The sequence below is a fragment of the Narcine bancroftii genome, chromosome 6, assembly GCF_036971445.1.
Source record: "Narcine bancroftii isolate sNarBan1 chromosome 6, sNarBan1.hap1, whole genome shotgun sequence".
Classification (NCBI taxonomy): domain Eukaryota; kingdom Metazoa; phylum Chordata; class Chondrichthyes; order Torpediniformes; family Narcinidae; genus Narcine; species Narcine bancroftii.
In genome coordinates this window covers 153,696,872-153,711,374 of record NC_091474.1, presented here as the reverse complement: position 1 = coordinate 153,711,374, position 14,503 = coordinate 153,696,872, and the positions used below count along the sequence as shown (strand labels likewise).

The following is a 14,503-nucleotide window of genomic DNA, read 5'->3' as shown; positions in this document are numbered from 1 at the left end:
AATTTTGGAACAACAATCCCCAAGTACATTTAGTCTGTCTTCTCATGCCTGAAACTGTTGAAGGTATCAAATTGTCAATATGTCATACAAAACTTCTCTCCTGCAACAGCACATTAATAATATTAATTTGTAGCTGAGCCAAACAGACAAAAAAGACTCGAGGGAAACTCTTCTCATTTTCATCACAGAACATGTACAGGTGGTATGAGAGCAAGAGCATATCAGCACTCACCATTAAATCAAATCACATGGTAGGGATATGGGATATTCAGTTTGAAACCACAACTACACAGGAACTCAATACCTTCAAAAGAGGAGAAAATTGTAAGATTTTGTTCTTTTTTAAGAATCTGTTTTGCATTTCTTAGTTCGGCAAAGTTTATGAAATAGACAAAGATTAATAACAAAGAACAGAAAACACAAAGCAAGGTTTGGTTGGGTTTAATTATACTGTATATAGAGAAGTGTAAAGTGTGGAGTGAACAAGAAATATAAGCTGAGTGCACTGATACACAAGACAATATAATGAGAGCATAACTATTAAGGAAATGCCATGTAAAGGGTTGGGATTTGGAAGCTTAATATTCATGACTACAGAGTTTTCAAATAAGCCAGGATGGCAATTTGATCAAGGAAAGGCACAATGTTGTGAATAGATATTGGATAGTTATTTCCGATAACATAAACATAGGATGCATTCATTTATTTTTTTTATTTAACTATTAAATTATAATTGAGAAAAGTATATTGCTACTTAATAATAAGATTTATGACCAGTTAGAGACCTGAAAATAGCAAGTTTTTACCATTATCATTGGTATAAAATTCTTCATACATTGAGCGGCTGGGGTCAATGAAGGTTTAAGATAATCAAAGACAAAAGTACTTTGTCCAGAGGAAAGTAAAATTATTTACAGATAGCAAGTACCATAAATATCCACATATTAATTATGCAACAACACAAATTCTTAACACTAACAGAAGTATGAATAATGATCACAGAAGCAAAATGCTCTTGTTTGTAAATAAGTCTCATCTTATCATTTGAATAACTGGATTTTGGGCATGTCAGTACAAATTAGCTTCACAAACCTGAAGCAAATACTGGAAGCTCCAAGTGCAATTCTGGTTTCTCAGGATGCACCTGCTGTTTGCAATCTCAGCTTCCCAAAGGTCCTCAGCTTTCAGTATCGTATTATAATCACTACAAACATTTTATTGTACAATGTATTCGAAAGGTTCTCTAAGGGAGTATTATCAGAAAAAATATACAAGGAAGTAATAGGGCAAAGGATCAAAAGTTTGAGGAAAAAGAGTTTTAATGCAGTTTATCCCTTGTTGGAACTGACTTCATTGGTATTTCCCCTTTTCTCAGGATTTCAGCCAATTAAATCTTCATATATTAGCTTCTGTTCCAATATGATTTAAAAATTTTCATCTTATTAATCAATTCTGAACTTCCCACATCTCTGTATTCTCCCATAGTCCTAAAGAATTCTAGGTTTCATCAGTTCTTCATTCCATATTTACCAGTTGAGTGAACAGTTGTATTGCAGTAGTAACCTAAACCTCTCTAGGTTATGCTCCCCCTTTGAAACGTACTTACCGTACTTTATGACCTGTCCTTTGGCTGGTGTCACGTTAACATTCCGTTCATTCATAGATGGCAAAGTCAACACAGATCAATATATGAATAAGGAGCTCCAGACTTCTTCCAAGTCAGAATGATGTCAGTTGGAAGAGAAGCTGTTGGTTTGGGATAGCTGTTGAGCTTCTCCAATGTTTGGAATCTACATCAAGCAAGGTGCAGGATATTCCACTTACCTCCAGATATGTACTTTTTAGACGACAAGACAGCTTTGGAGTATCAGATAGTGAATCACTGCTGCAGACCACGTACTCATTTGCTGGTGTAGGCGTGGGTTTGGTCAAACATGATCTTAAGATATTTGTTTGGGAATGGAGGGGCTTGGCAATACGAAAATAATTGATTCACAGGAGATGATGATTAGTTTTTCTGATCTTCTTGCTAATTGTGTTGTTGGAACATTACTAGTCACCCCTAAATATGTCAGATGACATGATTTCAGGTATGGAAATAATTATTTTCTAAAGAAGCTATCATAAAAATGGGATGGCTCTGTGAATGCAGAGCTGAAGAAAAGGAGACAGAGCAAGAGGAAAGGAGAAATAGGGAATAGAGACGAGGGGGTGGGGGCACTAATGGAAACCAGAGGTCAATGAAATTGCTAACTGGTTAGAGGGTGCCCAGATGAAATACGAGGTGTTGTTCCTTCAATTTGCAGGTCGTCTGAGTTGGACAATGCACGAGTCCAATGGCAGAAATGTCGGCAAGGGAATGGGGTAGGGAATTGAAATGGGTTGCCACTGCAAGATCCCTGCTATTGCAGTGGACAGAGTGTGGATGCTCAGCGAAATGGTCTCCCAATCTGCATCCAGTCTCTTTGATGTAGAGGAGACTGCAATGGGAGCATCAGATGCAATAGATGACCACAGAAGATTCACAGGTGGTGTGGTTTCACTTGGAAGGCCTCTTTGTGGTAAAGGAGATGTGGGCATAAGTGGAGCATCTCCTGCGGTCACAGGGGTAAGTGCAAAGGGGGCGATTGGTGGGAAGGGAGGAGTGGATGAGGGAGTAACAAAGGGATCAAACCCTTTGAAAGCAGAGAGGGGAAGCGAAGGGAAAATGTGTCTGGAGCTGGGATTACTTAGTACATGATGAAAATGGCAGAGGATTACATGTTGGATGTGGAGGCTGGTGGGGTGTAGGTGAGGACAAGGGGAATCCTGTCCTTGGTGGGGGCGCAGGGGGCCAGGGCAGATGTGTGGGTAATGGAGGATATGCAGGTGAGTGCAGAGTTGATGGTAGTGGAGGGGAACATTTTCTTTTGAAGGAGGGCATCTTGAATGAGAAGCAGATGACTGCCCATTGCCACTTCACAGTACACTCAAAATTACCTTCCGCCACATTTTATTACTTGAGAGTAGACATATGGGCAATGGTTGGCTGAATTTAATTTATGCTTCTTCCTGTGAATGGAACATACTGGTCAGTTTTCCACATTGTTGAGTTGGATGTAAGGGTTGTGACTAGACAGGATAAGCTTGGACAGAGGTACACCTAGTTCTGCAACGCCAAAGCCTAATGATGCTATGCCTCATCCCTTCTCTTTAACGATCACATACAGGGATTAAGTCCCTGTCTTGTAGCTCTTTTAGCTGTTCACTGGAAGTACCACTGAGACATTTTTTCTCAAGGTCACTGCAGACCAGTCAAAGTACATTCTCTGGTTTGTCTACTCTTTAATTCCTTAAAGCAACATTCACATGGAAAAGCAACAGCTGCAGAGAGAATTTCATTTCCTGCTATTTGCCTGATGTCTTAAACATCTTGTGATCTAGAGATCCCAGGGCAACTCTCTTCCAACTGTGTACCCTTGGGCACATCTTCAAATGGATCTGTGAGTCTACTTTTCTAGCCAACCCTTCTGGAACACTGGCTGAATATATATAGACACTGATGACTGGCTGAATATCTTCCATAGAGTATTAGCAATGAACACTTCAAGAACATATGATCTCAGCTTCACTGCAAAAATTCATTCGGTAACTTCCTGAGGGGAAGAGGGCATGTTGAATACCAACATTCCCAGCTCTGGCAATATCGAAAGCTGTCCCAGATGATTCACTGATCTTCATTAATAAAACATCTTTAAGAGATATGGTCCAGGTCTCTCATGATCTGACCAATGCAATTTTAGTGCCAAATCATCTCTTCTGTTTTCTCATTTTTAAACTATTTGATACAACTAAGTGATTGTAGTTAAGATTGTCCATAATGCAATGCTTCTGGAATAAGATCAACACGAAAAACCAACTTCCACCTTTTACCTTCACAAATGCTGCTTGTCCCAGAGTTCCTCCAGCATTTTGATTTGTTTTTCAAATTCCAGTGTTTGCAGATCTATACTGGATCAGTTACGGCAGAAGTTTAACAATATGAGTGAACCATTTGGATATCTAGTGTTTACATGGTAACCATCACAGTCACTGTCATATAATCAGATTTATTTAATTAATGCATTTAACTTCCCCAGTTGCAGTGATTGGATTTGAACACGTATCTTTAGATTACTTGTTGGTTTTCATTTCTTCAAATGTTCAAGCAGATTTTGTTGTCCTTCAGATAATCAATCAAAAAGATTGTAAAGATATTTAATTTATACCAATTCCACACTGCTTGTCCCATCCTGTCCTCTTTTCTGATTCATATTTATTGTCAGAGTACATACGTGACATCACATACAACACTGAGACTCTTGTTCCCGCAGTCGGGGCAGAATTACCATTTATTGGTAGTGGAAGAAAAAAAAACTGTACACAAATAAAGAAATGTGAGGGAAAAAAAAATAAAGTACAAAAGTAAGAGTCCTTAAATGAATCCCTGATTGAGTTTATCATTGAGGAGTCTGACTGGCTTCTCCTACATTTCTCTCATCTTGATGAAGAGGTTTGGCTTGCATTAGTGACCATTCCTTTTCTCCCAACTGACCCACTTAGTTCCTCCAGCAGATTGTGTTTAGCTTCAGATTCCAGCTTTTGCAGTCATTTAAATTTAGCAGAATGATGATTCCTTGAATAGTTCACTCATAATGATTATTTATATTACAGCGCCGTGGTCCTGGATGGGAAAATCTATGCCACAGGAGGGATAGTCAGCAGTGAAGGACCAGCATTGGGAAATATGGAGACCTATGATCCTTGCACTAACAGTTGGACGCTCCTGCCTAACATGCCTTGCCCAGTATTCAGGCATGGGTGTGTAGTCATCAAAAAGTACATTCAAAGTGGTTGACACTGTGACATGATATCAGTTTCTGAATTGTTTTATTCTGCTACAGCAGTACGTTAAAACAATGAATGTGATGCTTTTTACTGTCTACATTGAATGTAGATTCCATGGTCACCATTTGGTGAAATAGGGCATATGTCCCTATGGATGTATTATAGTATAACTTATGGTACCTTCTAGTAGTGTCACAAGACATGGCACTTGTTTTAGATCTTGGGCAATTCAGATTAGAATGCCTGCTTTATAACAATCATCAGTTTTGCTTTCAGACAGTTTACCTTTATATTGTTACGGCCTTTAAGAAGGTAAATCAGTTTGTAGAGTGTAAGATCTGCAGAACCAGAGTGACAGCATGTAAACAATTTGCCTAAAGCCAATTGCAGTCCCACATAGCACAAGAAATCCCAGACAATGTGCTGAAGATTTCAAGCAATTCAATCTGGCCCAGAGATTAGACCCAAAGGGAGCTTGGCTATTTCCATACATCGTGCATATCAAAAATGAACAGAAAAAGGTCAGTGAAAGATAGTTAATCTGTTTTTCAGCCAGTATTACAAAAACAAATCAAGATAAGAGGCTAATTCTTCAATTATCCAAAATATTCAGCTGAGAATTAGTCATTTTTTTTAATTGAAAAAAATCTATACTTGAAAGAAAAATTTTAGATCCACTTTGTTTTATAATCAGTGGTCTCACTGATAATGATTATAAACACCAGATAGTTATTAAACAGAAACCGTGAGATTAAAGCCATTAATTTCCAGAGGGTCCACCCGTTAAATCTTATGTTTTGACCTATATTGATTTTTTTTATATATCCAGGATGATGTGGAGCAAACTTGCAGCATTATAGTAAATATGCATAGGCCTATTTGTTTCAACAATCACGTTTAAACAGCCAATGTAAAAGTGCCATTTATCTGGGATATTTTCTATTGTTTCAGCCTATTTGAGGCTGATGCACGAAAGTATCTGATCATTATACATTTATTTTAGTGGAACTGAAAAATATTTTACCCGGTTAAGTCCCAATAAAATTTAAATCTTAATTACCACTTAATTATTTCTTACATATTATGAATAGTGGATAAATGAAGAATTTTATCTGCTATTAATACAAAGTCATAGTATTAAAATAAAATCATCAATGGAGAATATCTAATAGAACTGAGAATTATAAGGTATTAAAGATGGAAGCCATACTAATTTGTGGCACTTTGGATAGCTACTTAATGTGTATACCGACATAGATTAGGTTTCTTATACAAGTCTAGTATGACATATAAGCTTGAGCTCTTCCATGTGTTCTGAGCTATATAAAAATGATCTACACAGCCACATATTAAATAGTATCCTGAATTTCAACCCAATGATTATTTAATATACCATGTACAGTAGTTCAAAATAAACTTCAAAATAAAGCCACAATTTGTCATTAACAGTGAGTATATAAAATTACAGGAAAGTGTGGACCAAATATACTTATGTACAGTATTTTCTGATAATTGTAATCTTATTTAATAAATTATTAGGGTATTTTTAACGTTGTTGCTTTGTGCCCTTATCTAAAGTATTCCCAGCTCAACTAGTATGCAAATTGCATTCATTAAAATTTTAGCATCACACCTCAAAATACAAAACAATATCCTTTAAAAAATCTAATTCTCTCTAAAATTAACAGTTTTTCTGACAGATTCTCACTTTATTGCAATATATAGGTCTCCTTTCTTCCACATCTGCCACATGTTGCACAAGTATGACTTGGAGTTCCACAGATTTTTAAGAACCACAGACCCATCATATTGGAACCTTACTTAACCAGTTCTTCCTCAATTCCTCAGTTAAATTTAAACCAAGTCCACTTACCTCGGTCACAAACTGGGAATGAAGTTAATTATTTTATTTATAACTGCAAAATGTCATTTTTGCTGCCACCCTAGTCACAAAATTATTTGCAGTTAACAGATTAATGACAAAACCCATTTGTGTTAAAGATGGGGGTCTCTTGCCATTGATAAAAGTAGTGTTTATTAAATTTTGTACATTCTCAATTTGCTTCAACAATCATAATCCATTTTAACTATTTTTAAAGTTAATTTCAAAATGCATTTATATTCAACCATTCTGGTAGAACTTGCCCACAACACCCATTTCATTTGTGCATGTCGAACATTGACCCCTTCCATTTGTATCAGTGCATGGTCTTCTGAGGCAATCTAAAGGCTTCAGAGATGAACACTCAAGTTTCTCTTGCAAAATACAAACAGTTAATAACCATCCACTTCTAAGACTATGTTGCCACATCACCACAGAAATCGACCAAAGGCTTTGAAAATAGTACAAAATGCAGTTCTTCATTTACAATCCATTATGCTTAATGACTATTCAATAAAATCTTCACCTTGTCAAAGTTTGCCAACTTTTCCTTGATTCATAAAGACTTAAAGAATGACTGCACTGCTTACATTACATTATTTAAAATAGGATATTTGTGGAAAACAAAAAAATTAAGACTTAGTCAATCATCGCCAAGAACATATCAATACAGCTGCTTGCTGAATACCAATGAGTTTAATTAGCTTTTGGTACAGAACACCAAATTTCTTAAGTCATTTAATACCGAGATATTGTATATTTGCAATTATGAGCAAATATGGGAGAGAGTATGGCTGGTGGTTGAGTTAGCATATCTTGTCTGATAGGAACTTTTCAGCCCAGAGAGTTCACTATCAGGCAATGCCAATCGCTTGAAAAAAAAATCTATTCTATTTGTACCATGCACTTAAGGGCAGTGAAAACAAAGTGTAGGGACTTCTTTCTTCTTTTCTCCACTTCCCATTCATCTAAAACCCAGCAATTCATATACATTTCCTTAATCATACCTCCTAATCAAAGAACAACAGCAGATTTTATATAGCTTTTTGTAATGAGAACTGTAGAAAGATATTCATTACAAAGACTAAAGCCTGTCGCTTGATTGTGGCTGCATTCATCTTTGGCAACATCTTGCATGAAAATCCTCTGAAGATATTGACACTCCTGCATCCAGGACAGGACTCAATTAGGTTGTGGGAGAGATCATATGCCAAACCAATACATGGAAAAATATTGATGTTCTTAAAAACAAACAACTGCTCATTTAAATTAAGCCACAGGGTCCAATATTTTTGACTGAATGGATCTGACAGCTGATGTTCAAGATTGTTATTGCAGCAACATAAACCTGCCCTATGTTGCTCAGTTAGTTTGTGAAAAGTGAAAAAATAGATGAACCTGGACGGTGGAGATACTCAAATCTTTAACACACACACACACACACAAAACTCCCCCCCCCTCCCCCCAGTCATTAAGTAGAAAGAGATGTGATTCAATCTGCTCTTAGTTGTTTAAACATGTCCAGTGAAAGGTTTGATCATCCAGGCACTGATTATTTATGACATCATAACATTTTCAAATGCAAAATTTTCCAAAATTATTCTAATCTGGGGTATAGAATGGTGCACATCATTCAAAAACAAAATTAATTCAGCTCTACCTGGCACATAGTTCCATAAATGCTATTTTCTAACCCCTACCCCATATCATTCATAGGAGTAGAAAAAAAGATGCAATCTTAACAGATCATATTCAGCAATAAATCAGCCATTTCACTTAATTGACTGAAATGTCAGATTCTAAACTAGAAAAAGATCTTCATACCTATGCAGCAGAGTTTCTTCTGAAGCTGGTAACCTTTGTTATGGAATATAAAAGAACTTGAAATTGCTTGTTGATGCTGTCAACCAAAGACAAAAAGGGTTCATCCTCTAACAACATTTATGCTCAGAGGCTAATTTATTTGAAATAAACTCAAAGAGCAAAGAGAAAATGTTACAAGAAGCAACTTTCTGTGCATTTTACTTTGCATCTGAAATGGCATTGAGCTCAGAGATGGGCAAGATATTAGAAAGGATTGAAGATGGGCTGCACTCTAACTTTAACAGAACTAGTTTTCCTTGACTCAAGCATTGGTGCAAAATCGTATGGAAAGAACCCTACAATGGCAGTTCTTTGGCCTCTCACCCATTCTAGTCTGTGCTGAACCATTTTTTTTAACCTAGTCCCACTTTCCTCCACTTCACCCTCCATACCTCTCCCATCCCTAACCCTCCATACCTCTCCCATCCATGAACCTGTCCAAATTCTTCTTAAATGTTAAAATTGAGCCCGCATTCACCTATTCAGCTGGCAGTTAGTTCCGCACTCCCACCACTCTCTGTGTCAAGAGGATCTCCCTCATGTTTCCCCTAAACTTTGCCCCTTTCACTCTTAACCCATGTCCTCTGGTTTGTATCTCACCAACCCTGTGGAAAAACCTATCTACATTTACTCTGTCTATCCCCCTCATAATGTTAATGCCTCTATCGAATCCTCCCTCATTTTTCTATGCTCCAGGGAATGAAGTCCTAATCAGTTTAACCTTTCCCTGTAACTCAGTTCCTGAAGTCCAGGGATCATCCTAGTAAATCTTTCTAACTTACTGTTATCTTTCCTATAGTTAGGTGACCAAAACTGCACACAATTTTCCAAATTTTGCCTCACCAATTTCTTATACAACTTTACCATAACATCCCAACTCCCATTCTCAGTGCTTTATGAATGACAAGATGCTAAAAGGTCTCTTTACGAACCTATCCATCTTTCAGGGAATTATGTATCTGTATTCCCAAATCCCTCTTTTCTACCACACTCCTCAGTTCCATACCATATTCCGTGTGTGTCCTTTCTTGGTTTCAATTTCAAAATGCAATACCTCATACTTGTCTGCACTAAGTTCCATCTGCCATTCTTCAGCCTATTTTTCTAGCTGGTCCAGATCCCTCTGTAAGCTTTGAAAACCTTCTTCACTGTCCACAACACCTCCAATCTTAGTGTTATCTGAAAACTTGCTGATCCGATTTACAACATTATCATCCAGATCACTGATATAGATGACAAAACAGGCCTCTAGTCTGAGAACCAATCATCCACCTCTACTCTCTGGCTTCTCCCTTACAGTCATTGCCGAAAATTCAGTTCACTACTTCACCATGAATACCAAGTGTCTGAATCTTCCTGACTAACTTCCCATATTGGACCTTGTCAAATGCCTTAATAAAGTCCATGTAGACAGCAACCACAGTCTTTCCTTCATCAATTTTCCTGGTAACTTCCTCAAAAAACACTATCAGATTGGTTAAACATGACCTAGCATGCACAAAGCCATGTTGACTATCCCTAATCAGTTTACCTATTACTGACTTCCAGGATTAGGAACTACATGATCTACCCTCCAAACTTTGGCACCACACCTGTTGCTAGGACATTTTAAGTATTTCTGCCAGAGACCCTGAAATTTCTACATTAACCTCCCTCAAGGTCTGAGTGAATATTTTTTCAGGCCCTGGGGATTTATCCACCCTCATTTGCTTTAAGACAGCAACCATGTTCTCTTCTTTAACCTATATAGGTTACATGACCTCTTGTTTTCTTTATTTCCCACAACTGTCCCCATTTCCTGAGTGAATATTGATGATGAAAAAACCTTTAAGATCTCCCCCATCTCTTGGCTCCAAACAAATTTGATCACTGATTTTCAAGGGGACCAATTTTGTCCCTTATCATCCTTTTGTTCTTAATATACCAGTAGAAACCCTTAGGATTTCTCTTCATATTGTCTGCCAAAGCAATCTCATGTCTTCTTTTAGTCTTCCTGATTTCTTGAGTTTTTTCTTGTATTTTTAATGCTCCTCAAGAACCTCATTTGCTCCATGTTGCCTATACCTGCTATAAACCTCTCTCTTCCTCCGAACCAGATCCCCCAAATCCCTTGTAAACCAAGGTTCCCTATGCTTGCTAACCTTGCCTTTAATCCTGACAGGAACATAAAACTCTGTACTCTCAACATTTCACCTTTAAAAGTCTTCCACTTACCTTGAACATCCTTGCCAGGAAAGAACTTAACCCAATCCATACATTCTAGATCCTTTCTTATTTCCTCAAAATGAGCTTATCTCAAATTTAGAATCTCAACCTGGGCCCAAATCTGTCCTTCTCCAAAATTAACAAAGCTAATGGCATTTTGATCACTGGACCCAAAACATTCCCTTACACATACTTCAGTCAACTGAAGTTTATCCTGCCCGAGCACAGCTATGATACTTTCCCTGATGAATAATCCCACTCCTTCCCCCATTCTATTGCATCTAAAGCAATGCAAGGCCGGAACATTGAGCTGCCACTCCTGCATTCAAGTTTCACTAATGGCCATAATGTCATAATTTGCATGCCAATCCACACTCTAAGTTCATCTGCCTTTCCTACAATACTCCTTGCATTGAAATAGATGCACCTGAGAACATTTCCACCACATACAAACTGTTGACTTTAACAGTGCATGCAATTTTCTCATCATCTTTTTCCACTCATCCAGTCCTTTACCTGCTCTGGCACTCTGGTAACCATTCCCCTGCAAATCTAGTTTAAACCCACCTTATGGTTAAGGATATATTTCAAGCACTAAACCGAATGTCAAGAAGATTCTAGATTTTCAAAACAAATTATTAATGATGCAAAATTGATTTTTTTTTAAATCCCCAATGGCATTGCTATAGGACTGATACATCATTCTACAATAGTATTGCCAAAGGACCTATACTACCTTAAAATGCTTAACCTTCCAGTCCTTCATTATCTTTTCAGAGTTGAGTGTGAAGTGGTCTTTTGATACCTCAATGTCACTTTTAACCACATTAGAACACATTGATATCCTTTAGATCTATTTCTGCCCACAGAATACATTTCATGTCCTCACCTCACCTCCTGTTAAAGAACATCAGTTGTAGCTGCATTACCGTGGTTTATTTAGAAATAATTCAAAATATTCCCCATTCTAAAGGAATCAAACAAAATGGAGAGAATTATATTTGGAAATGTTATTTGTTTGATCTACAAAGCATAATCTTTATTATTTGCTGTGAAAAAGCACAATGATGGAGTGAACAGAGAGTAAAAGTGTATCTGAAAAGTTTTTTTTGATTGCAGTATTATTCTAAATAGAAGAATGTATTAGAAAACAATGTGTAGAAAGGATTTTTTTTGCATTTAAGTAGAAATGATTTAAATTATATCATATGATATGTCATTTTTGTATGCAATAAAGTGAAATATTCATTTAGATATTGTGTTCAGGTTTTCTATAAACTTGCGTTATTTACAATACAGATGCACACTATTTGGTCCAGTTCAAGGCGACTAGGAGTTGATATCTGTGCTCTAAATGAGTCTCCTCACATTCCACCACCTCTAGATATTGATCTTTCTCCCTTGTGTCTTTGCTTTCTTTTTAAAACACTGCGGTGATTTGACTCATGCACCATATTTCAACCACAGTCTGGACAAATAAGTTTACACAATTTTTTTTACACAAGTGGAAACATTTTTTCAACACCCACTCACTCCACCTTCAAAATGATTTTTAAAAGTTCACCTGGGTTAATTCTTAGCCCTGTTTTTGGTAGAAAAAATAGTTACAGATTGTTCAATCTTTAACAATAGCTATAAATTTCAGTTCTGGTATAATTTATGAAACTATTTCAAGAATTTTACCTCCTTTTTTGAAATACGTGATATGTTTAAACCCCAGAGTACATAAATTTTAAATAACTTCAGATGATACAATTTAAATTTTTTCTTCACCTAACCTGGTGAGCATTTTCAGCAATATCTGTTTTATCTAACATAACTTACCTGTTTTTCAGTTGTGTTCCACTAGAAATGGACCATAATATTTTTCTTTTTTGATAACTTTGTTGATTCTTTTAACGATTTCCAAGACTGTATTCGATATTCCCTTTGGCCTCTGACAAAGAAAGTTGCATACTTTTTACAAACTATTAAACTACATCACCTACATGATTATAAACATTCATTTGGCATTTGCATTCCCTATATGCAAGCCTTCTAAAGTTTATTTTGATTTTATCACTATGTTCCTTTGGCTTTTTTTTAAACTTCCTCCTCAACTTTGTTTCACTGGGAAATTTTGGAATTCTATTTCCAATTCTGAAATATCGGAATAGATTGGGAAAAGAAAGTGAAAAGTGACTGATGAAACCTTAAGAATAAAGGTATAAATTAGTTAAAGTGATAAGCATCTGACATCTAGATTAACCAAAATATTAACAAATTCAGAGGTAAAACACAGGATTCTGTTCTGTGATCACTATTGCACAAAATAATAGAAAAAAATGTGAAATAAGGAAGAGTAGTCTTTAAAGGAACATCTACACTCTGCCTTCATGGTAGAGGATACAAAAATTACCCAGTAATAGTAGAAAAGTAAAAGTTTTTAAAAAAAAATTATAATTAGAGGAAAAGGTATTAGGCAAAGCATTGGACTACAGGTTGATGAGTTTTCTGGTTGTGAGAGCTTGCACCTTGGAGAATCTATGAAATGGCAGCAGAGTGAATATTTTTCAAAATTTCCTTTAAAGCTCAGAGGATTGGGAAACCTTACACTGGTTAAGAATGAGAAGGAGAATTTATTGTCATGAACATGTGTCACAATATTCATTGTTTTGAAGTAGCATTATTGTGCATTACAGGTGCAAAATTGCTATAAATGTCCTTTGCGTGACTGCACTATTTTAAAAACAATAAAAATGTGCAGAAGACGAGAAAAAATGAGGTAGTGACTGTGGTTCATTGGCCGTTCAGAAATCTGATGGTGGTGGGGAAGAGACTGTTTTTGTTCCATTGAGTGTTCATCTTCAGGCTCCTGTACCTCCTTCGTAATGGTAACAATGTGAAGAGGGCATACCCGAGTAGTGAGTGTCCTTGAGGATATGGGTTGCTTGCTTTCTTAAGACATCACCTCTTTTAGATGTCCTCAAAGGAGTGAAGACTGATGCCCATGATGGTCCTGGCCATTCACAACTCTACTCTTTTCCTGTCTTGTGCATTGGCATTTCCATACCAGAAAGAGAAACAATCAGTCAAAATATTCTCCAGAAAAAATAAGGGGACAAGCCCCCAAAACGAGCAGGAGCTGAAGATGGTTGTAGTTGAGGCCTGGCAGAGCATCAGCAGAGAAGATACTCAGCACCTGGTGATATCTATGAATCACATAATTCAAGCAGTCATTCCATGCAGGGGATATGCAACAAAATTCTAAACATAATTACTTTAATATACACACCATTGCTATATGTCCTAAATATTATGGTGCCCTGAAATATAAAAAGTGCTGTAATTTCTATATGGTCAAATTAAAATGTAGAAAAATACTCTTTAATAAAATCTAAAATGTTCACTTTAATCATGAATTGTTTGATTACAAATTTAAAACTGTGGAGCACAAGCAAATAAAGGAAAAAGTCTCTTTGTCCAAAAATTATGGAGGGCCCTGTAATGGAATCCTAAATTTGTGTTACATGCAGAATGAACACCCAGATGCTTTCTGCAGCAAGTTCTCATATATGAAACACAAAGCTATGGTAGAAATCACTAACCCCCAATTTCTCTTATCTTTTTGCAGACTTTTCATACCCTCCTCCTATTGAATTGGCAAAAACAATTTGGCTACATTAAACTTAGTTCCTTCATCTAATT

The 14,503-nt window shown here is 36.6% G+C and overlaps 1 protein-coding gene across 3 annotated transcripts in view; it reads left to right on the top strand.

Annotated features, from left to right (window-relative positions):
* LOC138736611 (kelch-like protein 29) overlaps positions 1–11,977 on the top strand; it is a 483,106-nt gene extending 471,129 nt beyond the window's left edge. For all 3 annotated transcript variants that reach the window (XM_069886405.1, XM_069886406.1, XM_069886404.1), the window contains one exon: positions 4,693–11,977. In XM_069886405.1, the coding sequence (XP_069742506.1) occupies positions 4,693–4,876 (184 nt within the window). In that variant the 3' untranslated portion in view covers positions 4,877–11,977. The remainder of the gene's footprint in view (positions 1–4,692) is intronic.
* Positions 11,978–14,503: the final 2,526 nt, after the last annotated feature.